This window comes from Rana temporaria, chromosome 1, assembly GCF_905171775.1.
Source record: "Rana temporaria chromosome 1, aRanTem1.1, whole genome shotgun sequence".
Lineage (NCBI taxonomy): Eukaryota > Metazoa > Chordata > Amphibia > Anura > Ranidae > Rana > Rana temporaria.
Window position 1 is genome coordinate 679,817,257 of NC_053489.1, and position 27,135 is coordinate 679,844,391.

Below are 27,135 nucleotides of genomic sequence, written 5' to 3' on the forward strand. Positions count from 1 at the left end.
CGACAGGGGCATTGGTACGATCAATATACAGGTATTGAAAGTATATTTAGTTCCATGGTTCCTCTATTTGTTTCAAAATTACATTTATATATATATATAACCATCTTCTGAAATTCGAAATTCATATAGAATGAACTCAAATTCGAATAGAAAAATATTAGAATAGAGTAGAATAAAATATATTTATATATATATATATATATATATATATATATATATATATATACCGTATTTATCGGGGTATAGCGCGCTCCCGCGTATAGCGCGCACCCCTAAAGTTGCCCGAATTCCTGTGGAAAAAAGATGTTTTGTACTTACAGTTTTGGTGTCTTGCGCGGCGTCCATCGGTGGCCTTGTCGGTTCCGGCGTCCGTCTGCGGCTTCGGGTGTCCTCTTCGTCGGGTCCGGCGTCCTTCTGCGGCGTCCTCGCATCCTCCCCAATCGTTTCCTGCGCCGAGTTTGAATACTGCACCGACATATACCGAGCGCAGTACACTCGTATATCTTCGGGCAGGCTCGGCAACTCTTGCGCTGACGTCCTGTACGCTCAGGACGTCAGCGCGAGAGGCGACGAGACTGCCTGAAGAAACACGAGTGTACTGCGCTCGGTATATGCCGGCGCAGTATTCAAACTCGAGGCGGGAAAGCAGGTATCGGCGTATACCGTGCACCCACGATTTTGCCCTGTTTTTCGGGCAAAATAGTGCGCGGTATACGCCGATAAATACGGTATATATATATTTTTTTATTATTCTACTCCTCTAATATTTTTCTATTCAAATTTGAGTTCATTCTATATGAATTTCGAATTTCAGAAAATGGAAGATAGATAGAAGAAGCCAGGTCATATTCTATTGTATTTGATTACATTCTATTAAATTCCATTCTGTTCTTTACTATTCTTTGATTTTCATTCTATTGTTTTATTATTTTATATTCTATTTTATTGTATTCTTTTTTAGAAATCGATTTAGATTTTTTAGATTTTGATTCAAATTTGCTTTCAATTTTCATTCGAATTTGTTTTCGAATCGAATTGTTTTCGAATTCGATTCAAATAGAAGTTGTTTTCGATGTTCGATCGAATTTAGTCCGCGGGTTTTCGATTCGAAAACGTTCGTTCGGATTCGGTAAATTAGTTAACATATCAAATTCGGGAATTCGTATGCATCCGAATGTCCGAATAATGAAAAATGTGTCCGAATTTCGATTCGGAGCGAAACGAAATGCACGTGCCTAGGGCCCACCCTCTTCTTTTTCTTCTCTTACATCCCAATTGTTAAGTATTAGGAACAGGCTACTGTCTAAACTTGGCCAATTTTCTTGCATAGGTCCCATAACCCTTTTTGGAAACGTACATTTCTCTCCTGCTATGACCCATACAAGAGTTTTAATATGGAATAAATCTGAATATCACTGTTGGTGTAAATCCTACGCAGGGGATTACTCCCACCTTTATCAGCAGTCTCTGCCTCAGGCTGGGTGTCTTTTGCACAGGGGAGAAAATACCATCAACTATCTTCCTTTTTTGATAGTCTCCAAAACAAAGATGTGTTGACTAGAGACCCTAATCCCTTAGAAGCCTTACTTTTCCAAGATTCTCCACCACACGTACCCTCTATGCAGTGTATAAAATATTAATGAAACTGCACCCCGACCTCCTGGAATATACAACCAAATGGGCATTGGATGTCAATCTGCAGATCTCTCCTTAGGACTGGGAGAAGTCTTTTGCACCGACTCATTGCCTGTCCCTGGATAGTAAAGCTCAGGAGACCAACTTTTTTTTTAACAGAGACCAGTTTCAGCAGACATGTTCGGTCGTGTGTACGAGGCCCTAGGGGTAGATTTCCTCTCACTTCCTGTTGTCTCCTTCCGTTTGCAAGTAGGAGTCGTTTGTAAGTTCGATGTTTGAAAGTAGGGGCCTGCCGTATATACTCTGCAGAAATTTGGGCCCTAGGTGTTGGTGTTGCCACAACTAATGGGTGGAGCCAGTGATCCTTAGAGCTACTATTTATTTCACAAGTTTCATGTTTGTAATGTGGTTATGACTAAGGCCTTATAGGCTGAAACGCGTCAACCTTTCCTATTGTGTTTTTCTACTGTGGCTTGTCAATAAATACGTCAATTGTTTAAGAGCAACGACCGGAGTGCGGATCATCTTTTCTTCATGTCTGTGATACGTTTTTTGGTTGGGTTCTAACAGGTCACTTTTTCGTTCTCTATTTTCGTATGTAAATCATGTGGATTTTGGCACGGCAATGATGGATGTCCCTGGATAAAGATCCAAAAAATAAAGAGAAGGCTACCGCTCTACCTTTTAAGGACCATGAGAGTAGGGACATGTTTCTTCTCTTCAGAGACCTGAAGCCTTAGAACATTTCTCTGGAAAATACTGCCCATGTCAATGTCTCTGGATTCAAGAAAATAACCAAGGTGGAACTCTTAAGGTGGTACTCTTAAGGTGGAACTAAGCCCTCCTATTCTTTACAGTCAAGGATATTGCCTCTGTTTAATCTGTAGTTGCCATTGTGCTGCAGATGTGATCACCTATGAATCCAGTTATATGATGGTTTGAAAGTTTGGCTGAAATCCAACATAAGCACACTGTTACATCCAAGGCATGCCTCTCTGATAACCAGTTTTGGGGGACAGGTAAATCTCTGGGTTTTGTTCTGTTTTAAAGCCAGAAAACAATACCAGCTGTGTAAAGTTTTCACATTTTGTTCTAAGTTTTAAGATCTTTAACCACTTAAGCCCCGGACCAGAATGCAGGTAAAGGACCCGGCCAGTTTTTGCGATTCGGCACTGCGTCGCTTTAACTGACAATTGCGCGGTCGTGCGACGTGGCTCCCAAACAAAAGTTGGCGTCCTTTTTTTCCCACAAATAGAGCTTTCTTTTGGTGGTATTTGATCACCTCTGCGGTTTTTATTTTTTTGTGCTATAAACAAAAATAGAGCGACAATTTTGAAAAAATTTCAATATTTTTTACTTGTTGCTATAATAAATATCGCCCAAAAATATATAAAACACATTTTTTTCCTCAGTTTAGGCCGATACGTATTTTTGGTAAAAAAAAAACACAATAAGCGTTTATCGATTGGTTTGCGCAAAATTTATAGCGTTTACAAAATAGGGGATAGTTTTATTGCATTTTTATTATTTTTTTTTTTTTACTACTAATGGCGGCAATCAGCTAATTTTTTCATGACTGCGACATTATGGCGGACACATCGGACAATTTTGACACATTTTTGGGACCATTGTCATTTTCACAGCAAAAATTGCTATAAAAATGCACTGTTTACTGTGAAAATGACAATTGCAGTTTGCGAGTTAACCACTAGGGGGCGCTGACGGGGTTAAGTGTGATTTCATATGTGTTTCTAACTGTAGGGGGAGGGGCTGGACATGTGACGTCATTGATTGCCTTTTCCTATATCAGGGAACAGACGATCAATGACAGCGCCACAGTGAAGAACGGGGAAGCTGTGTTTACACACTGCTCTCCCCGTTCTTCAGCTCCGGGGACCAATCGCGGGACTCCGGCGGCAAACGGGTCCGCGTGTCCCGCGAGCTTCGGACCGGGTCGCGGGCGCGCGCCCGTGACCGACGGCTGGGCACTTAAAGAGGACGTACCTGTACCTGTACGTGCTTGTGCCCAGCTGTGCCATTCTGCCGACATATATGTGCAGGCTTTTCCGGCGTATACCGTATTTATCGGCGTATACCGCGCACTATTTTGCCCTGAAAATGTTCAGGGCAAAATCGTGGTGCGCGATATACGCTGATACCCGCTTTCCCGCCACGAGTTTGAATACTGCGCCGGCATATACCGAACGCAGTACACTCTGACGTCCTGTACATACAGGACGTTAGCGCGACAGTTGCCGAGCCTGCCCGAAGATTCACGAGTGTACTGCGCTCGGTATTCAAACTTGTGGCGGGAAGGACGCGAGGACGCCGCAGAAGGACGCCGGACACGCCGAAGAGGACACCGGACACGCCGAAGAGGACATCGGACCCGCCGAAGAGGACATCGGACCCGCCGCAGAAGGACGCCGGACCCGCCGAAGAGGACACCCAAAGCCGCAGAAGGACGCCGGACCCGACGAGGCCGCCGATGGATGCCGCGCAAGACACCAAAACTGTAAGTACAAAAAAAAAAAATTTCCACAGGATTGGGGGCCACTTTAGGGGTGCGCGGTATACGCGGGAGCGCGTTATACCGCGATAAATACGGTAGTTACCCCTGGGTCTATGAGGCGCAGCCAATGTTAAGTATGGCCGTCATTCCCGCGCCGAATTTTGAAATTTTACGTAGTTTGCGTAAGTCCATTCACAAAAGCGCTGGACGCAAGTTACGCTCACGCTGAAACCAATGACGTCCTAGCGACGTCATTGGGAGCAATGCACACCGGGAAAATTCGCGGACGGTGCATGCGCAGTTAAATCGGCGCGGGGACGTGCCTGATTTAAATACTAAACTCCCCCTAGCCGCGGAATTTGAATTCCGCCGGGGGATTTACGATACGCCGCCGCAAGTTTTGAGGTAAGCGCTTTGTGAATTAACCACTTGCCTCAAAAACTTGCGGCGGTGGATCTTAAATCACATAGGTTACGCGGATCTAAAGATCCGCTAACCTATGTGAATCTGGCCCGTTGTCTCAAACTTGTCTCAAACTTGCATACACACGGTCACACCAAATTCCGACCGTCAAGAATGCAGTGATGTACAACACTAAAACAAGCCACGGAAAATGAACTTCAATGCTTCCGAGCATGCGTCGACTTGATTCCAAGCATGTGTAGGATTTTTCTCTTTCTGAATTGCATACAGATGATTGGAATTTCCGACAAGAACTTTTCCCGTCGGAAAATTGGAGAACCGGCTCTCAAATTTTTCTTGGCAGAAATTCCGGCAGAAAAATTCCGTTGGAGCCTAAACACGGTCCGAATTTCCGACCAAAAGCTCACATAGGACTTTTCTTGCCGCAATTTCCGAGCGTGTGTACGCGGCCTTAGTCTATGAAATCACAAAGTGCTGGAAAGATATGTAAAGTGCAATAATGGTGTTCTCTGGATTCGGGGGAAGCCTCTTACCTCGTGGCTGTAAGGTAACAGCATGAAAATGTAGCAATGGTCTGATTTCCTTTCATGGGTGTCTGGTGGATCCTATCTTCTGGGGGGGGGGGGGGGGGAATACTTCTTGTATAAATCCAGCAAATGGTTTTGGTTGATATAATCCACTTCCACATACACCCCAGATGGGGTAAAAAAGAAGGGGGGGGGAGGAATGCCCAGATAGTGTAGTATATGTTTTAAAATATTTTATTTCATAAAAACACAGTAAAGGTAACAATCACATTTGTTTGTAGTAAAGCAAATAAAAACTCCACGAGTGCAGAGAGTTCATTAAGGTTGCATGTTTACCGTTCACTGTTTACATATGTGTGCGGGAGTAATGTATGCGTTCACATTAGCACGTAAGCACGGCGGGACGGGGTGCTTTTGAATTTTTTGTTTTTTATAATTTATTTTATAATTTATTTGATTTATTTTTTACTTTTTTTTTTTTTTTATGAACTTTATTACTATCACAAGGGATAGGATGAACAACATCCCTTGTGACAGCATGACAGGTCCTCCCATGCAGCCGATTAGACCGGTCTGATCTGCTGCTTCCCTGGCTGTAGGTGGCCAGGTAAACATAGAGCCGAAACCGGAAGCGGGAGCCAGCGCCGAGCTCTGTCGCTCATTGGGAAAGGAAAATTTAGTTTTTTCCTTTCCCAATGAGCGAGAAGTCACTGGAGTCTATTAGACCTCAAATTTCTCCTCTTGCCTCCCATGCAGCCGATCAGACTGGTCTGATCTGCTGCTTCCCTGGCTGTTGGTGGCCAGGTAAACATAGTGGGACAGGGTGCTTTGAATTGTATTTTATTTTTATTTTTATAGTAATTTTAATTTTTTTTTACATTTTTTTTTTTGGATTTACTTTATTGCTATCACAAGGGATAGGATGAACCACATCCCTTGTGACAGCATGACAGGTCCTCTTTATGGAGAGATCTGGGATCTATTAGACCCCAAATCTCTCCTCTTGCCTCCCATGCAGCTGATTAGACCGGTCTGATTTGCTGCTTCCCTGGCTGTTGGTGGCCAGGTAAACATAGAGCCGAAACCGGAAGCGGGAGCCAGCGCCGAGCTCTGTCGCTCATTGGGAAAGGAAAAATGTGTTTTTTCCTTTCCCAATGAGCGAGAAGGCACTGGAGTCTATTAGACCTCAAATCTCTCCTCTTGCCTCCCATGCAGCTGATCAGACCGGTCTGGTCTGCTGCTTCCCTGGCTGTTGGTGGCCAGGTAAACATAGAGCCGAAACCGGAAGCGGGAGCCAGCGCCGAGCTCTGTCGCTCATTGGGAAAGGAAAAATGTGTTTTTTCCTTTCCCAATGAGCGAGAAGGCACTGGAGTCTATTAGACCTCAAATCTCTCCTCTTGCCTCCCATGCAGCCGATTAGACCGGTCTGATCTGCTGCTTCCCTGGCTGTTGGTGACCAGGTAAACATAGAGCCGAAACCGGAAGCGGGAGCCAGCGCCGAGCTCTGTCGCTCATTGGGAAAGGAAACATTTTTTTTTCCTTTCCCAATGAGCGAGAAGGCATTGCTGACATTGAGGCGACAAGTCCCCTCCATGGAGAGAGAACACTCCACTCTCTTTCTCGCGCTCGCTGCAATAGGAAAATGTGTTTTTCCTATTGCAGCGAGCGTGAGATGTACAGCCTGCACAGCCGAGCACCAGCACAATGGGATCGCTCTGGAAACACATTCTCGCGGGAAGGTACTGTAAGTACAGTGGGACCGGGTGCTTTGAATTTTATTTTATTATTATTTTTTTTGTAATTGTTTTAATTTTTTTTTTTACTTTTTTTTGGATTTACTTTATTGCTATCACAAGGGATAGGATGAACCACATCCCTTGTGACAGCATGACAGGTCCTCTTTATGGAGAGATCTGGGGTCTATTAGACCCCAAATCTCTCCTCTTGCCTCCCATGCAGCCGATTAGACCGGTCTGGTCTGCTGCTTCCCTGGCTGTTGGTGGCCAGGTAAACATAGAGCCGAAACCGGAAGCGGGAGCCAGCGCCGAGCTCTGTCGCTCATTGGGAAAGGAAAAATTTGTTTTTTCCTTTCCCAATGAGCGAGAAGGCACTGGAGTATATTAGACCCCTAAATCTCTTCTCTTGCCTCCCATGCAGCCGATCAGACCGGTCTGATCTGCTGCTTCCCTGGCTGTTGGTGGCCAGGTAAAAATAGAGCCGAAACCGGAAGCGGGAGCCAGCGCCGAGCTCTGTCGCTCATTGGGAAAGGAAAAATGATTTTTTTCCTTTCCCAATGAGCGAGAAGGCATTGCTGACATTGAGGCGACAAGTCCGCTCCATAGAGAGAGAACACTCCACTCTCTTTCTCGCGCTCTTTGCAATAGGAAAATGTGTTTTTCCTATTACAGCGAGCGTGAGATGTACAGCCTGCACCGCCGAGCACCGGATCGCGCTGGAAACACATTTTTGCGGGCAGGTACTGTAAGTACGGTGGGACAGGGTGCTTTGAATTTTATATTATTATTATTATTATTTTATATATATATTTTTTTTATTAACTTTATTGCTATCACAAGGCATAGGATGAACAACATACCTTGTGACAGCGTGGGCCGTGACAGGTCCTCTTTATGGAGAGATCTCAGGTCTATTAGACATAACTCATTGCTCCCGGTTTCAGGGGTTACAGAGAGAGGGGGGACAATGTCAGTTCCTCTCTCTGTACATGGCATCCATCGCTCCTGGCCACATTGCTCCCGGGCTCTGCGATGGGACCGGAGATCCCGGGAGAAGAGGCGTTGGCGGGAGGGGGCTGGGACCCACTTCCGCCACCCGCAGAATGGATCGAGTGGCTAATTAGATCACTTCTGCAAAAAAGAGAATCCTACCTAATAAATACATACCGGAATGATGCCTGTAGGTGCAGGCATCAATCTGATATAACCACTAAAACCGGGGGACGTACATGGACGTCCACCCAGCGGGAAGCAGTCAAAGCTTTATGAATGTCCCGATTCCTTGAAGTGTAAATGATGGGGTTTAACATGGGAAGCACCAAATAGAATATAAAGGTGAATCCGCTATAAATGCTCTCACTCATTGTGCCACACAGGTCCAGTGTAATTAAAGCAAATGGTATTCCAAAAAATAAAGAGACCACCAGGAGATGGGAGCTGCAGGTGGAGAAGGCCTTCCGTCTCCCGGCTGATGACTTTATCCTGAGGATGGAGATTATGATCAGTATGTAGGACAAGACAACAAGCCCAAAAGGTAGATTAAGCACATAAGCTATCACAAAGCCGTATATGACAAGGGGTCCTATGTCTGCCCTATCACACACCGGAAAAGGGAGTGCACTGTATTCACAAAAAAAATAATTCATGATAATAGGGGCACAAAATTTTAGAGACATAAGGTAGTAAAAATAAACTGCAACAAGAGAAAGTGAAAATAACCACAAGACGATGACGAGATATAGGCACAGTCTATTGTGAATGAGAGCGGAATATCTCAATGGATGACATATCGCCAAATATCGGTCATAGGACATCAGAGTCAGCAGAAAAGTTTGAGTGAACTGAACAACATTTACTACATTCATCTGGAAGACACAATCAACATAAGGAACCACGATTCTTCCCCATAGGATGATTTGCATCGCCGACGGTCCAATGCTTGTGGTACCAACGAGGTCGCAAATGAATAAATTGCTGATCAGAAAGTACATGGGGGAGTGGAGACGAGGGTTCTTACATACCAGATAGATGATCAGGAAGTTCACAATGCAGGTAACAGTGTAGATAATCAATAAGAGAAGGAAAAGTGGAATTCTGTAGTCAGTAAACCAATCAAACCCAACAACCAGGACGTCTACGATAATTGTTTCATTCCATTGACGTGAAACCTGTGAAAAAAGTGGTGGTTAATGTTTTAGCACCCAGCATGAAGTTTAAGGCCAAAGCAAAGCTGTATCTAATGCCGCATACACACGATCGGAAATTACGACAAGAAAAGTCAGATGTAAGCTTTTGGTCGGATATTCCGACCGTGTGTAGGCTCCATCTGACTTTACCTGTCGGAATTTCTGCCAGCAAAAATTTGAGAGCTGATTCTCAAATTTTCAGACGGAAAAAATTCTGCATGCTCGGGAGCATTGAACTTCATTTTCTCAGCTTGTCGTAGTGTTATACGTCACCGCGTTCTTGGCGGTCGAAAGTTCAGAGAACTTTTGTGTGACCGTGTGTATGTACGCCAAGCTTGAGCGGAATTCCGTCGGAAAAACCATCCAAGGTTTTTCCAATGGAAAATCCGATTGTGTGTAAGCGGCATAAGTTCTGTATATTAGTGCTGCACACAAGTGACTTATCTCTAAGTCAGGGGATACCCTAATGTTTGATCCTACACATGACTGCAGCCTCCACCTAGTCCCAGACATCGATGAGCATGCCTTTGGCAAGCTGTTACCCCATGTACTAGGGCTAGTGCTCCTCTTCATTGCCTGACGTAACCCAAAGAACCCATGGGGGCATACAACTTGGAGTAGTCGGCAAGGATATGCTGCCGTACGGTACCACCCCTCACACACAAACAAGTTGAGAGAGGATTTTTGCTAAACTGCCTGGGAAAGTTCTTTCTCTTGGCACTGAGGAGAGATAGTTGAGTACCCCTCTCCAAGTATTTACCTGCCAGCAGGGATGTGAGCCTAAGACTGAGAGTGAAGACAACCGAGGGGAGTGCAGCACCAACAACATCAAAGATCCTGTACCGCTGCCGCAGAGATGGAAGCGTCTACTCACCCTCGACCTCCCACCACTGATCACTGGAGACTATCAGGGAGAGACTGAGTGGGCCCCCTTTTATAGTGAGCGTCCACAGCAGCATCCTGGGAACTGGTGAGTGGGTTGTCCACCTATTAATAACACTGTAAGCAGGACACCAAGTGTACCCAATCCATACCACACCCAGACTGCACTCTATACCACACTTATTCCAAACCTAAACTGCACCTATACCAATCTTATACCACCTTATACAGAACCTTTACCTGAACATCTATCTACCTGTACTGCATGCAGGTTAACTGGGACTGTCATTCAATGCAAAGACGCTCTTTAGGCCTTGTACTCACGAGCAGACATGTCCGATGAAACCGGTCCGCGGACCGTTTTCATCGGACATGTCTGCCCGGGGACTTCTGTTCGATGGCTGTACACACCATCGAACAGAAGTCCGCGCGTAAACAATACGGGGCGTGTCCGCGGTGTCGCCGCGTCGATGACGCGGTGTCGCCGCGACAATGACACAGCGACGTGGGCGGGCCTGCCTTTTAAATGCTTCCACGCATGCGTCAAAGTCATTCGAGGCATGCGAGGGATGGCGGGCGGCCGGACATGTACGGTAGGTCTGTACAGACGACCGTACATGTCCGGGCGGAGAGGTTTCCAGCGGACTGTTTTAAAGCAAGTCCAGGAAACAGTTGTCCGCTGGAAACGTGTCCGATCCGCCCGAAAATGGTCCGCTCTGGCCTACACACGGCCAAACATGTCTGCTGAAACTGGTCCGCGGACCAGTTTCAGCAGACATGTTTGGTCGTGAGTACGGGGCCTAAAAGACCCCAATGATAGCTGGCAGAAGAACCTCTGTCCCTCTCATAATAATTATTCTGCAAGTCCCTTTGTTACCCTGCCCCTTCCACTAACATCTTATTTTTCTTTCAATTGTTTTTTATTGAAGCTTAGACCAGAAAAAAATGTGTTGTTAAATACATTTAGTTAAATAAACAATTAGAAAGCTATAACACAATGGATATATTTAGAAGAGAAAGCACGTACATCCTACTTCTTCACTATGGATGTCTTGTACAACTTGTCATGTTTAAAGTTCAAAAGATCATTTTTCAAGTTATAACAGTAAACTAATAAAGGATTAACATAAGGAAAAAAAGAATAAAGTAACATAACATATATGTACCAGGGTATGTAGTTCTGCGAAACAGTCATCAATACCTGAGGATAGTCAATCAACCAATACAGTTTAATCATCTGTTGTATAGTGTAAGACCCAGGGCTTCCATTGTGGCATGAAATCTATGCTGTTAGATTGTAATGCAAAGTATTTCTCATGCTGGATGTAACTCTGAATGACTTCAGAAATATTAGTGTAGCGCCCTTCTCCCAATTACTGGGGCACTATTCTAAATTTAGAGGGTGTCTGAGCCAATAGTGGGCTCAGACTTTGTTGAATCTCATTCAAATTAGCCTCCGTTCTGGCTATGGTTGTGCTTGAGAGGATTTTGCCCTATAGGTGGCGTTACCACCTTGGGCCCATGTTGGAATACAAGCGAACCATGGTGTGTTAAGTGACCCTTCTCGGCAGCAGCCCAGTGGGAGTGGTGCCCCGCTGTGCATGCTGGGAAGGGATACTTAAGGGCAGACGCCGTTTTTCGGGGTCCTTCGCATCGTGGCCATCCTGGCGCAAGGCACGTGTGTGTATGATCTCGACCTCGGGACCTCCTTGGCCTGAGGTCACATCTGCATGGAGTAGGCACAGTTATGCTGGCTGGGGCTTACGATTAAAAAGGGGATCCCAAGTTGTCCATCCAAGTGTGGGAAGCTGCTTAACGAAGGAAACCTGGGGAGGACCTGCCCTGGAGGAGACCAAGCAAGGCAAGCTAATGTCTCAGGATAGGCCTGGTGACTTTGTTAGAAGGGAATCCATTACTCTATTGGTCTTACAGTCCACCGGGTCGGCTTAAAGGCTCTTTTACAGTAAGGCTGAAAGTTCGGGACTCAAATCCTGTGGTAGAGGATTCCTGGGTAACCATCTTTTGTTCTCGGACGGTCTGTGGCAGAGATTGTTCTCATACTGTTCATGCATCATCCCGGCTGCTAGGCCATGTGAGAGGGGTCTATCTGGGTGAGCAATACCCACTCGAGTGAATGGTGAATACTGGAACTCTAGACTTTTTTTGTGCATTCTGTACCGCGTGCCTGAACCTTCCCCTTCTCTCTACTCCACTCAACTCCATCAACAAAGCTCTACTACAGACAGCAGACATAGTAGCTCCAAAACGCAGAACGCTCATCAGGAAAAACAACTCCAGCTGGTTTAACTATGAGCTCACGTTGTTAAAACAAGAACGCAGAAGAGCGGAAGCAGCCTGGAGAAGAAGCTCGACAGAGAAAAACCACACAATCTACAAACTAATCACCAAGAAATATCATAAAGAAATCTTTAAAGCAAAAAAAGATCACTTTTCTAACATCCTCGTAAAAGCCCGTAACCGTCCCCGCAAACTCTTTAACCTAGTCTCTCAGCCCATCCTGCCTAGAGGCTCCGAACTTTGAATCACAAGAGTTTTGCAACAAATTATCGGATTATTTCATTAATAAAATACGTGAAATTATTCAGCAAAAGAGAACCTCCATCGACTCCCCCTTAAAAGGCAATATTCGCACAAATATGCCGCAATCAACTAAATTCACACTAAAGTCCATCTCCATCGACACCACCAAAAATATCATTGGGGCCCTGCGAGACAGCACAGCGCCTAACAATATCATCCCCACTAAATTGTTGAAAGAATGTGCCGATATTATGGCATCGTCTATCACGCACCTCATAAACCAGTCATTTAAGGAAGGCATGGTGCCAACCCCGCTGAAACAAGGCGTTATTAAACCGATTCTAAAAAAAAAAACACCTTCGACCCCAAAGACCCAAACCATCGTCGACCCATAACAGGCCTAAACACCCTCTCCAAGGTAATGGAGAAAGTAGTAGTGCAACAGCTACAACAGCATCTAGACACCCAGAAACTACTGGATCCATTTCAATCGGGTTTCCGTCCAGGTCACAGGACAGAAACAGCACTTCTCAAAATATGGGATGACGTTCTCGAAGCAGCAGACGAAGGAGAACATTGCCTTCTGGCACTGTTAGACCTAAGCACAGCTTTTGAACCAAAATCTACTCCAGATACCCAAGGCCTGATATAAGTCCAAAAGGAAAACGAAGATTTGCAGTTCAAGGACCTAGATTGTGGAAGAGTTGAAGGTTTTCCATCTTGTGTGGACATTGCAATTTCTACAGACTTTCTTCCCTGGATCACGAACTTAGAGGTAACCTGCAAAACCCAAATCTAAACCAGCAGCTCAAAGCAGATTTCTGATTTGCAGTGATAGTAAGACGCGCAGCTATTAGTATATGTGTTATCATGTTTCTATATTGGGTGGGAATGTTATTGATGTTAAGGTTAAGTAGGGCAAGATATTGGGTTGGTTTGATAATATAATCAGTTATAGATGTAATAAGAACAAATACTGCATTCCAGAAGCTACATAAATTTTCACAATCCCATAGGATATGAAAAATGCTGCTTCTAATTCCACATTGTCTCCAGTAGAATTCTGTTTTTGAGAAGGGGCCGGACGTGGCGTAGATCTTTCGCCAGAAGTGGGAGCAAATACCTGGATTAGACAGATATCCGCTTCCCCATGAAAGGTGCCAAATGTGACACTGGAGGGAGGGGGGGGGAGAACCGGATAAGCGGAAGTAACATTTTTGGGTGGAACTTCGCTTTAAGCTTATAATATGATACAGAACCATATTCCTGCAGTAGTGCATGTACCCTAGCCAAGGAAAAAGCCGGTTTGGAGGCGTGAGGACCACATTGTCTGCAAACAATCCTATTTTCTGATTGTATCTAGCAATCTCCATTCCCGATATAGACTTCTCACTTCTAATGGTCCTTGCCAGGGGTTCTATCATGAGAGAGAATAATAAGGGCGACAGAGGGCATCCCTGGGGAGTCCCATTTGTGATGTAAAACCCGTTGAATAGTGTTGGAGGTATATAGAGTGGCTGAAGGAGTAGTATATAATGCAGACGTCGTTGAGCATATGAATTATTGGAATAAAAAAATGTATGGAGGGTTGCTCTAAGACACCCCCCCAGTGAACTCTATCAAATCAGGTCTAGTTATAAGGTAGGGGGTATGTCCATGTGCTGAAATGTCTCAATTGGCTGTCCTGCACCACCTGGTGGATGTGTCATAGGTCAAAGTTCTTAGCCATGTAACAGATGTCGGTTTGGCGGACCGCGAACCAACAAAGTTTGCCGTGAAACGACCGCCGGGCAAACCGGCAGGCCATCTCTAAAGTGTCCAGCACTCGGTAGATTAAACTTTACTGCTGCACTTGAGGTGGCCTTGTTACTGTTCATGTGGATATGGACGTCAAATGTCCTCTGATGCCTAGTTCCTACTGTTAATCACTTTACATGCTAAATTGTGCTATTACCATTGTTACAGTTTTTCTCTATTGTTTTGGCTCATTTCTTGAAACAGAAATTACATTCTCAAAACTCTAAGATCATTTGGCAAAACAGTCTTACAGTTCAGCACAACACTATAACTCAGGTGCAAAAGCTCATATCTCTCCCAAAACTATTCACTCCTGCTTCAAAACCGTACTCATTTCCCATATAAAGAGTCAGTGCCCTCAAAATGGCAAATATTCTTCTCAATTGCTTTGGCTCATTTCTTGATACAGACCGGACGTTCCCAGCTCTCTTGGTACTTTTGCCAAAATAACCTGGATGGTTCGGCACAACACCATGGTTCACCTTCAAAAGTTCATATCTTTCCCAAAACAGTTCACTCATGTGTCAAAACTAAATTTCTTTCTCATTCAAATAGTCAGTGCCCCCAAAATGCTTCATTCCCTTGGCATTGTGTAAGCACTGCAAGTCAAAATGTTTCGATGTTTTCTCTCTATGGCAGAGGACCATTGAAATATCCCTCATGTCCACCTTTCAGTCTTAGCCCAGTCCTTCATTGACAATGGTTACTGTACAGTTTTTGTCTAGCTAACTGAATACAATTGTGTATAAAACTGAAAAAAAAGAAAAGATTTTAGGGTTGGGCCGGGTACACACGGACAAACATGTATGGTGAAAGCGGTCCGTCGGACCGTTTTCACCATACATGTCTGCCAGAGGGCTTCTGTACGATGGTTGTACACACCATCGTACAGAAGTCCGCGCGTAAACAATACGCGGGGCGTGTCCGCGGTGTCGCCGCGTCGATGACGCGGTGTCGCCGCGACAATGACGCGGCGACGTGGGCGGCCCGCCTTTAAAATGCTTCCACGCATGCGTCGAAGTCATTCGACGCATGCGAGGGACGGCGGGCGCCTGGACATGTACGGTAGGTCTGTACTGACGACCGTACATGTCCGAGCGGGCTGAATTCCAGCGGGCTGTTTTAAAACAAGTCCAGGAATATTTGTCTGCTGGGAAAAGGCCCGGCGGGCAAATGTTTGCTGGAATTCGGCCCGCTCGCGCCCACACACGACCAAACATGTCTGCTGAAACTGGCCTGCGGGCCAGTTTCAGCAGACATGTTTGGTCGTGAGTATGGGGCCTAAGAGTTGCCTCCAAGGTTTGACATCACACATTGCATTCATACTGCCAAGGAAAAATGACTTTACAGTATTGTAACCATTATCATTCACACACAAGGTACTGTATTTATCGGCGTATACCGCGCACTATTTTGCCCTGAAAATCAGGTCAAAATCGTGGGTGCGCGGTATACGCCGATACCCGCTTTCCCGCCACGAGTTTGAATACTGCGCCGGCATATACCGAGCGCAGTACACTCGTGTATCTTCGGGCAGTCTCGGCGCCTCTCGCGCTGACGTCCTGAGCATACAGGATGTCAGCGCGAGAGTTGCCGAGCCTGCCCGACAATACACGAGTGTACTGCGCTTGGTATATGTCGGCGCAGTATTCAAACTCGGCGCGGGAAACGAGCGGGGAGGACGCGAGGACGCCGCAGAAGGACGCCGGACCCGACGAAGAGGACACCCGAAGCCGCAGACGGACGCCGGACCCGACGAGGCCGCCGATGGACGCCACGCAAGACGCCAAAACTGTAAGTAAAAAATAAAACTTTTTTTCCACAGGATTCGGGGCAACTTTAGGGGTGCTCGGTATACGCGGGAGCACGTTATACCGCAATAAATACGGTAACTTCGATACTTCAGAGTAAAAAGAAAATGTATACAGCATAATATATACGGAAATATAAAAACACAAACATGAAACAAGGAAAATTAAATTTAGCCTACAATGCTGTAAATAAAGCTGGAGCTTTACAACTACTGTAACATCTCTTCACTGGTCGCTGTCCTCACCCTCCCTCTCCTGCCCACCGTCCTCACCCTCCCTCTCCTGCCCACCGTCCTCACCCTCCCTCTCCTGGGCACCGTCCTCACCCTCCCTCTCCTGTCCACCGTCCTCACCCTCCTGCCCATCCACACGCTGCTGTCTGTCTGGCCACAGATTTTCATCAACATCACAGCGTATATTCTCCCTTGCGATGCAACGAGGGAAGAAACGGCGTGCATGTTGCAACCATCCCCTACACTGATCTCCTGTAATATCCTCACAGGCAGCGTCCATTGTATGGATCAGGGACCTCTGATCTTGAGCCCGATGCTCATACACTCTCCACCTCCAAGCACAGAAAAACTCCTCAATAGTATTGAGGAAAGGAGAGTAAGGTGGTAGGAACACCATATCCATTCTTGGCTAAGCAGTGAACCAGGCCCTGATAAGCGGGCCATGGTGAAAATTCACATTGCCCCATACAATTATATTTTGTGGTAGGTGAGGCCCTATGAAACCTCTCTCATTTTCAGGGATCAAATCCAAATGAAGGTGGTCCAAGAAGATGAGGAGCTTCTGTGTATTGTATGGGCCAAGACTGGGCATGTGAGTGGCCACACCATTCTCAGAAATGGCAGCACGCATAGTTATATTGCCCCCTCGCTGGCCTGGGACATCCACCGTGGCCCGGTGGCCAATAAAATTACGGCCACGTCTTTGGCCCTTGGCCAGGTTGAAGCCAGCCTCATCCACATACACGAGTATGCGAGAGGTCTCGTTTCCTTCCAGTGCAATTATTCTCTACAATAGAGTAAAAAAAGAAAACATCAAATCAGTCATACAGAAGAGTCATACACTAGAGTTACAGACAGCTACATAGGAATGTTCTATGTTCCACAAGTTCAATATACTATTGGCCAGTATTCCAGTGGTTCCAAACCTGGGGTACATGTTCTTCTTAGAATTGGGGACCCAGTCGAATACTGGGGCCCCGCCACAGCTTTAAATGTTCCGAGCCAACATAGTCCCGGAACCAGGAACACCGCGTGGCACGCGCACCCCTGTCTGGTAGGCCATCTTGCCCGGGGGCTGTGATGTGTGGTCACCCTAAAGGTGGGTGCCACCTCAGGAAAAGAACCCCGCCTCAATGGCATCTGCTCCAGAAGTACCCTCCCCCAGCATGCCCCACGAGAGAAACTCCCTCCCGATTGGCTGCTGGCAAGAGGCACCCCAGCCTGGACTCCACTGTCGCCCCGGGGTGGTATGACACCCCAGCAACCACAGAATGGACCCGCAGCACAGCCCAGCTGAAACAGAGACCCTTTGTAAAATTGCAATCAGAATCAGAGTCAACTACACTCTGATTATCCCTTAACTTTTACAGTAATAGCACCGGTACTTGGAAGTACACAGGCGCTACATCTACAATATTTTTCTTGTCATTGTTAGTATCATACGTAACATCCCACTGAGGTAAGATACTGTTATACTGTAGGCCTATCACACACACTAAATGAATATATAAATGAATAAACATATTTGTTGCTCTATGCACAGTGTCCTGTCCTATACATTATATAATTCCATCATTGATTGTGAGGCCATGGCTGATGACATGGTCTATAATTGTGGCCCAAATTTCATCAGGCACAGCATGGTGTCTTCGTGCTCCTCAGCCTCTTCCCCCTATTCCACCACCACGCACCCTTACTCCTCCTCCTCTTCTTCTTCCTCGAGCAGACAGTTGCCATTGTTCATTTACTTGGCCAGGTGACTCCATGTTCAGAAATTGTACTGGTCCTGCATGGTCAAGCTCTATATATACATGTTTGGCAGCATTCACAATCACGGACAGCACCTGTCAGGTACAGTAACTAAACATACTGTTTGATTGGTCATTAGAGACCAACTCCAACTCCTCCTTCGTTAGTCAAGTTCTAGTTGCACCCGACTGTCAATTGCTGTAATCATTTTATCAAATGTTCCAAGAGATTCATATATGGTATTCATGGTATTATGTTCCTGAATAATTTTGACAATTGAACAGCCTATTGTGCATGTGATGACTTAAACAATGAAATGACACTGACCTGTTTTGGAGAGAACGACCATTAGACTGAAGAAATGACAATCAGTTTAGATCAACAAGATCTATTCAAAAGTGCTAAATGTAGGCTACTTGTACTAAATCATTTGAAAGATGTACTAAGACATGGAGACATGTACTGAGACATTTGCAATTTGATGAAATGAATGAGAAATGCCATTCAGTTGTGAACAATTGCGAAGTGGTTTGGAGATTTGTCCATGTTGTTTTGAGAATGTCATTTCTGTTTCAAGAAATGAGCCAAAACAATGGAGAAAAACTGTAATACATTTTATAATTGGAGAAGGCGAGAAAGCGCCAAACTGGCATAGTGTAGCATAATTTATTAAGATAAAATGCAATATAAAACAAATGGCACTCACAAGCGGAAGGGGAAAGAGAGCATGACAGGTCGCAGTGGATTAGTAGTCCGGTAGTAACCTGGGAGCTGTGTGATTGTTCATGGTGAAGAAGAATGCCGCCTTCTTTAGGGAGCGGGATGAGCAGGCTGATGAAGGAGAGGTGGCTAGCTTCCAAAACACGTTCCTATTGGCTCACACAGCAGATGGACCGACAGCTCCTTTTACTGCTGTCATCGTCTTTGGGCGAACATCTGATCTCTGGATATACCATCACGGCCACACAGGTAGCCTGACGCTGGTCTCCCTGCATGGATTCCAGGCCCTACAATGGCCGGCTTTCATCTCCACCACGGACAATCACACAGCTCCCAGCTTACTAACAGACTACTAATCCACTGCGACCTGTCACCCTCTCTTTTCCCCTCACCTGCTTGTGAGTGCCATTTGTTTTATATTGTATTTTATCTTAATAAATTGTGATACACTATGCCGGTTTGGCACTTTCTTCCCGCATCCTTGTCAGAACCATAGTGTCAGTCATTCTCCACCACTTTTTATTCATATACCTCCAGGAATAGGAATCTTGTAATAGTTCTTTTTATCTATCATCTGTTATATGACAACCTACACCTACAGGATGGGCACAGTGTTAGCGCTGTAGCGTTTTATGGTTATTAATCCATTGTATGCTTACCCAGTTACCAACCATCAGGCCCGGACTGGGACAAAAAATAGGCCCGGGCATTTTAGACTGAGCAGTCCGGGGGGGGGGGGGGGGGGTTCATGATGGGATGTGGGGAGAGAGAAAGAAAGAAAGAAAGAAGATACAGATAGAAAGAAAGAAAGAAAGAAAGAAAGAAAGAAAGAAAGAAAGGATAGAAGATACAGATACAAAGAAAGAAAGAAAGAAAGAAAGAAAGAGAGAAAGAAAGAAAGAAAGAAAGAAAGAAAGAAAGAAAGAAAGAAAGAAAGAAAGAAAGAAAGAAAGAAAGAAAGAAAGAAAGAAAGAAAGAAAGAAAGAAAGAAAGAAAGAAAGAAAGAAAGAGAGAAAGAAAGAAAGAAAGAGAGAAAGAAAGAAAGAAAGAAAGAAAGAAAGAAAGAAAGAAAGAAAGAAAGAAAGAAAGAAAGAAAGAAGATACAGATACAAAGAAAGAAAGAAAGAAAGAAAGAAAGAAAGAAAGAAAGAAAGAGAGAAAGAAAGAAAGAAAGATAGAAAGAAAGAAAGAAAGAAAGAAAGAAAGAAAGAAAGAAAGAAAGAAAGAGAGAAAGAGAGAAAGAGAGAAAGAGAGAAAGAGAGAAAGAAAGAAAGAGAGAAGATACAGAAAGAAAGAAAGATAGAAGATACAGAAAGAAAGAAAGATAGAAGATACAGAAAGAAAGAAAGATAGAAGATACAGAAAGAAAGAAAGAAAGAAAGAAAGAAGATACAGAAAGAAAGAAAGAAAGAAAGAAAGAAGAGAAAGAAAGAAAGAAAGAAAGAAAGAAAGAAAGAAAGAAAGAAAGAAAGAAAGATAGAAGATACAGATACAAAGAAAGAAAGAAAGAGAGAAAGAGAGAAAGAAAGAAAGAAAGAAAGAAAGAAAGAAAGAAAGAAAGAAAGAAAGAAAGAAAGAAAGAAAGAAAGAAAGAAAGAGAGAAAGAGAGAAAGAGAGAAAGAGAGAAAGAAAGAAAGAAAGAAAGATAGAAGATACAGAAAGAAAGAAAGATAGAAGATACAGAAAGAAAGAAAGATAGAAGATACAGAAAGAAAGAAAGATAGAAGATACAGAAAGAAAGAAAGAAAGAAAGAAAGAAGATATAGAAAGAAAGAAAGAAAGAAAGAAGAGAAAGAAAGAAAGAAAGAAAGAAAGAAAGAAAGAAAGAAAGAAAGAAAGAGAGAGAGAAAGAAAGAAAGAAAGAAAGAAAGAAAGAAAGAAAGAAAGAGAGAAAGAAAGAAAGAAAGAAAGAAAGAAAGAGAGAAAGAAAGAAAGAAAGAAAGAAAGAAAGAAAGAAAGAAAGAAAGAAAGAAAGAAAGAGAGAAAGAAAGAAGATACAGAAAGAAAGAAAGATAGAAGATACAGAAAGAAAGAAAGATAGAAGATACAGAAAGAAAGAAAGAAAGAAAGAAAGAAAGAAGATATAGAAAGAAAGAAAGAAGAGAAAGAAAGAAAGAAAGAAAGAAAGAAAGAAAGAAAGAAAGAAAGAAAGAAAGAAAGAAGATACAGATACAAAGAAAGAAAGAAAGAGAGAAAGAGAGAAAGAGAGAAAGAAAGAAAGAAAGAAAGAAAGAAGATACAGATACAAAGAAAGAAAGAAAGATAGAAGATACAGATACAAAGAAAGAAATAAACATAGAAGATACAGATATAAAGAAAGAAAGAAAGAAAGAAAGAAAGAAAGAAAGAAAGAAAGAAAGAAAGAAGATAAAGAAAGAAGATAAAGAAAGAAAGAAAGAAAGAAAGAAAGAAAGAAAGAAAGAAAGAAAATACAGATAGAAAGAAAGAAAGAAAGAAAGAAAGAAAGAAAGAAAGAAAGAGAGAAAGAAAGAAAGAAAGAAAGAAAGAAAGAAAGAAAGATAGAAGATACAAAAAGAAAGAAGAAAGAAAGAAAGAAAGAAAGAAAGAAAGATAGAAGATACAGATACAAAGAAAGAAAGAAAGAGAGAGAGATAGAAGATAAAGTTTTATGCCCCGTACCCATGATCCGTTTTTCCTTCGGAATAAACTCTGACGGGATTTTCCGCCGGAATTACGCTCAAGCTGTCTTGTATTTACACGGACACACCAAATTCCGACCGTCAAAAACGCGGTGACATGCAACACTACGACGAGCCCAGAAAAATGAAGTATAATGTTTACGAGCATGCATGTTTTTTTTTCTCCGTCGGAATTCCATACAGACGAATGGAATTTCCGTCGAAAAAAAAAATTCTGAGAACATGTTCTCCTTTTTAAGTCCGTCGGAATTTCCGATGGAAAAAGTCCGATGGGGCGTAGACACACGGTTGGAATATCCAAAGAAAAAGTTCCGTCTGACTTTTTCCCAATCGGAAATTTCGACCGTGTGTACGCAGGATAAGAGTAGTAGAATGGAGAAGAATGCCGTGAGTGATGTTACATTGGTGGTGGTCAGTATAGAAACATGCTGTGTGTGATGTTACATTGGTGGTGGTCAGTAGAGAAATGTGCTGTGTGTGATGTTACATTGGTGGTGGTCAGTAGAGAAATGTGCTGTGTGTGATGTTACATTGGTGGTGGTCAGTAGAGAAATGTGCTGTGTGTGATGTTACATTGGAGGGTCAGTAGAGAATGTGCTGTGTGTGATGTTACATTGGTGGTGAGTAGAGAAATGTGCTGTGAGTGATGTTCACTTGGAGGTCAGTAGAGAAATGTGCTGTGTGTGATGTTACATTGGTGGTCAGTAGAGAAATGTGCTGTGTGTGATGTTACATTGGTGGTGGTCGAGTAGAGAAATGTGCTGTGAGTGATGTTACATTGGTGAGTAGTAGAGAAATGTGCTGTGTGTGATGTTACATTGGTGGTGGTCAGTAGAGAAATGTGCATGTGTTGATGTTACATTGGTGTGGTGAGTAGAGAAATGTGCTGTGTGTGATGTTACATTGGAGGTGAGTAGAGAAATGTGCTGTGTGTGATGTTACCATTGGTGGAGGTCAGTAGAGAATGTGCTGTGTGTGATGTTACATTGGTGGTCAGTAGAGAAATGTGCTGTGTGTGATGTTACATTGGTGGTGGTCAGTAGAGAAATGTGCTGTGTGTGATGTTACATTGGTGGTGGTCAGTAGAGAAATGTGCTGTGAGTAGATGTTACATTGGTGGTGGTCAGTAGAGAAATGTGCTGTGTGTGATGTTACATTGGTGGTGGTCAGTAGAGAAATGTGCTGTGTGTGATGTTACATTGGTGGTGGTCAGTAGAGAAATGTGCTGTGTGTGATGTTACATTGGTGGTGGTGAGTAGAGAAATGTGCTGTGTGTGATGTTACATTGGTGGTGGTCAGTAGAGAAATGTGCTGTGTGTGATGTTACATTGGCAGAGCAATGAACAGGTACAATGGAGGTCGATGGAGAAGAATGCTGTGTGTGCCGTTACATTAGCAGTCAGAGTCAGTCTAGAGCTGGGCTGCTATTACTGACAGCAGAGTGGAGAGCACAATACATAGATATTATAACAATCACCGACATCATATATTACAATATCCATAATATATATACACATCAGTAGTGGTATTGTTATTTCTCCCATTACATGGAGCAGTTTTGATCTTTCAGAAGCTGTGTGTAAAATGCACCCTTCATACAGTGACATTATCAGAGTACTTACTGTACCTTGGCACTGTTCTCCTCACTATTTATCCTGGGAATATAAAGATTTGTATTATAATGATCATCTTCCTGAGTATGTTGGAGTCCTCCATGTATGCCCATACTCCGGAGAGGTTCAGCTCAGCGTTCCGTCTGATGACTTCTCACCTTTTATATACTCTTCTCATCAATTACTTTGGTGGTGATCAATCCCAGTGGGGGGCCAATCATTTCCCAAAGATGATCATTAGTATCAAAAATAAACAAACAATCTTCGCATCCCGAAATAAACATTTGATGTCATCATCCTAAGCATGGGAACTAAGAACAAAGAAAGTAAAAGGTAAAAATGTTTATGGAAGGTTGTAATCTCCTATGGGCCATATTCGCAAAGAAGTTACGCCGGCGTATATGGAGATGCGTGGCGTAAGTGTAAAGATGCGCCGTCCTATCTATGCGCCGTAGTCACAGAACCAGATTCCGCCAGAAACAAGGCTTCTCCCGTCCGTCTTAACTTGTTTAAGTTTACGCAGCGTAGGCGTATATTTCCGCTGATGGCATCCTACGCGGCCATAGAATTAGTATTCAAATATGCAAATGATGTATATGCGCTGATTCCTGAAACTACGCGCGATCGGCGTAGGCTACGCGCTGTGCGCGTAAGACGAATGGCCGGCCTAAAGTTACCCCTCATAAAGCTCGGGTAACTTTGCTCCAGACCTGAGTAAGTCAGCTTGAAAGCAAATACAGCAGCACCATCCCGGACGAGCTGAGCAACCACACTTATAGGACAACACATTCGTATGCCAACATGCCAGGGGCAGGCGTGGTCTTAGCACTACTAGTGTGTGCAGAGGCAAAGGCGCGTAGAAGGAGGAGGGCACGTAGGAGGGCATGTGAGAGGATATACCCACCGCGCATTAGCCTCTTTGGCATGGGTGATTTGGAGGTGTATCGCCGTTTCAGATTCAGCCATGATGCCATCCTGGAAATTACCAGAGACCTGCAGGATGACATCACCAGTCCAACACAACGCTCACATGCAGTGCAGCCACTGGTGAAGGTCCTGGCAACACTGCATTTCCTGGCCACTGGTTCTTTTCAAAGAACAAGTGGAGACGTGGCTGGCATATCACAAACCAGCATGAGCAGATGTGTGCACCAGGTTGTCCCTGAAATCCTGAGACGCATGTCCCACCACATCATCAAACCCACCCAGGAGGACCTGCGGCTGAAGGCAATGCGTGAGTTCTGCCTAATTGACGGATTCCCACGCACCATCGGGGGCATTGATTGCACCCATGTGGCACTACAGCTCCCCCATGAGACAGAGCACATATACCGCAATAGGAAGCATTGGCATTCCATCAATGTGCAGGTGATCGTGGATCCCCATGGCCTCATATGGCACGTCCGTGCCAAACACCCAGGGTCCAGCCATGACAGCTTCATATTCCGTCAAAGCAACATCCCAAGACAATTTGAAGAGAACGTGTATGGGGACAGCTGGCTGGTTGGTGAGTGACATGGGTGCCAGGTATGACTGCCCCCCCCCCCATGATGCAGACATCACAAGGGGCACATGCATGACTAACATCCTCCTGTCTTTTCCCTTCCAGGTGACTCTGCATATGCACTTGGACCCCATCTTATGACTCCATTCCGGAACCCCCAAACCCCAGGAGAGAGAAGATACAATGCTGCACACATACGTACCCGTGCAGTGGTGGAGCGCACCTTTGGCCTCCTGAAGTCCCGTTTCCGATGCCTGGATAAGACTGGGGGGTACCCTGTTGTATTCCCCAAACTTCGCGTGCCAGATCATCGCTGCATGTTGCGTGCTGCACAAATTTGCAGTGAGAAGGGGCCTGGAGATTGACATACGTGATGACCTGACCCCTGAACCAGACAATCCCCCCCTAACCGAGGGTACCCCATCTGCTGATGGTACAGCAGTCAGGAGATGTCTCGTGGAACGAATCTTTGAATGTTAAACACACACATTAAACATGGCACAATGAGAATGCACGCATGCACACCACTGTGGTCCCTAGCACACACACCCCACATCCACATCACATTGGATTAGACCGAAGTACCCCACATGGTACTAGGGAGCAGCAACGCCGCGTCAAGGCCCCAATGATGTTGCTGTCCATTCATACGGACCTGGGGAGAACTTATCCCCAGCACCCGAGGGTGACACCCCTTACTGGCAGGAGTGTCACCCCCCCCCCCCACATTCACACACCATTCACACTGTACTCTGCAAGACTGCCTGTGTGCAGCACCCAAAAATAAAAAAAGCTCTTAATCAGAGTAAATAATATAAAAAAAGCTCTTAATCAGAGTAAATAATATAAAACAAGCTCTTAATCAGAGTAAATAATATAAAAAAAGCTCTTAATCAGAGCAAACATAATTATAAAAATAAATCACTTGCCCCGGCGCGGGCTACGCCTGGTGCCCAGGTTCCTGGCCCTCACTTGCCTGGGGGGAGCCTCAGTTGGGGGGGGGGGTGGGCCATCAGGTGGAGGAGCATCCCCAGGTGGAGGAACATCCCCAGGTGGAGGAGCATAACCAGGTCCCTCCCTGGCTGCCTGTCTGCCCTCTAAAGCCACAACTATGCGGGTGAGCAGGGCCTCCTGGGAAGCTGTCTGGGCCTGAACAGCCACTCGCAGGCACCTAACCTCCCCCACAAGTTCAGCTGTGGTATTCTGAAGCTCCCCCAGGCTGGTGACTGTGGCTGCGCTGTTTCCAGCCACATCTTGGAGAGCATCCGGTACTGCTCCTGAGGAGACCAGGCTGTTGGATAGGCGCCTCAACTCCACCACGATTTCCCCCATATGGCGGCTCTGTTGGTCCTGCTGCCTGGCCAGATTTTCATGCAGCACTCCTGCCGCACCCCTTGTCTTGTGGGTCCCCTTCCTGGGGACAGGAGTGGCTGGGGCCCTTGCATAGGGGGAGGACCTTGAGGGGCTGGAGATGAGGGGGATGGGACAGGAGGGACTGGAGAGGGTGTTGGAGGACCCTGAGGGGCTGGAGATGTGGTGGGTTTGGGATGGTCCTGCCACCACATGAGATTCATCCAAAGAGAGGAACACCTCCTGATCGGTGTGGACCACCTCCTCATGGACGACCTCCTCCTGGACGACCTCCTCCTCAACCACCTCCTGCGCGGAGGACTGCCCACTCCTCTCCACCAAGGCCTGTTGGCTTCCCAGGGGGTCAGCCACAGAAGCAGGATGCTCAGGGGATGATGGCGTGGGACGGCCACTGGCAGCATCAGATGGCCCAGCTACCTCCTGCACACCTGTGGATGACACAAAACATTCACATGTTGGTGGACCCACACACTTGTCACATGTCCCCCCCCCCAAACATGCTACACACCAGATAGAAGATAAAACACACTTACCTGTCCTCATGGGCAAATCACTTGAGTCGTGGCCCTCCACCTGCTCCCTCTGAAGGCATCTGGCAATCACCTGCTCCTCTTCAGTGAGCCGAATAGTACAGGGTGGCCCCCCTCCAGTGCCCCTGGAATGCTTAGTAATGGTGGCCAGCTTATTCCTCACCACACCACGCAGGTCATTCATCTTTTTTTGAATGTCCTGGGGGGTCCTGACCTCATGGCCTAAGGCATTCACCTGGGCAGTAACTCTCCGAAGGATCTCCTCCTTTTTGGTTTTGCTGGTGCTGCCACTGTCTGCACCATGGAGGCGAGAATCATGTCTCTCCATCGCAGAGACAATGGCCCGGATTCAGGTACGATTTGCGCATTATTTGCGGAGGCACAGGGCAACGATTTTGCCCTACGCCCCCCGCAAATAATTTGCGCTGCCCTCGATTCACGGAGCAGTAGCTACGTAAATTGCGAGGGCGCGCCGGCAAAATTGCCCGGCGTAAGCGCGCGCAATGTAAATGATCCCGCCGGGGGCGGGAATCATTTAAATAAAGCGCACTCCCGCGCCGAGCGTACAGCGCATGCTCCGTCGGGAAACTTTCCCGACGTGCATTGCGGCAAATGACGTTGCAAGGACGTCATTTGCTTCAAAGTGAACGTGAATGGCGTCCAGCGCCATTCACGATTCACTTACGCAAACAACGTAAAATTCGA

General features: G+C 45.3%; 1 protein-coding gene across 1 annotated transcript; it reads right to left on the reverse strand.

Moving 5' to 3' along the window:
* Positions 1-7,414: 7,414 nt before the first annotated feature.
* Positions 7,415-23,147, reverse strand: LOC120924665 (olfactory receptor 2A12-like). The gene is made up of 2 exons (XM_040335661.1): positions 23,040-23,147; positions 7,415-9,001 (listed from the first exon to the last, which is right to left on the reverse strand). The coding sequence occupies exons 1-2, from the start codon at positions 23,136-23,138 to the stop codon at positions 8,027-8,029; spliced, it is 1,074 nt and encodes a 357-aa protein (XP_040191595.1). The 5' UTR covers positions 23,139-23,147; the 3' UTR covers positions 7,415-8,026.
* Between the last annotated feature and the right edge of the window lie 3,988 nt (positions 23,148-27,135).

Bases quoted from the DNA above. Each gene is read 5' to 3' on its own strand.
- LOC120924665 (XM_040335661.1), bottom strand. From the start codon at position 23,138: ATGGGCATACATGGAGGACTCCAACATACTCAGGAAGATGATCATTAT. The intron at 9,002-23,039 runs GTACAGTAAGTA...CTTTTTTCACAG, and splicing joins GTGAGGAGAACAGTGCCAAG to GTTTCACGTCAATGGAATGA.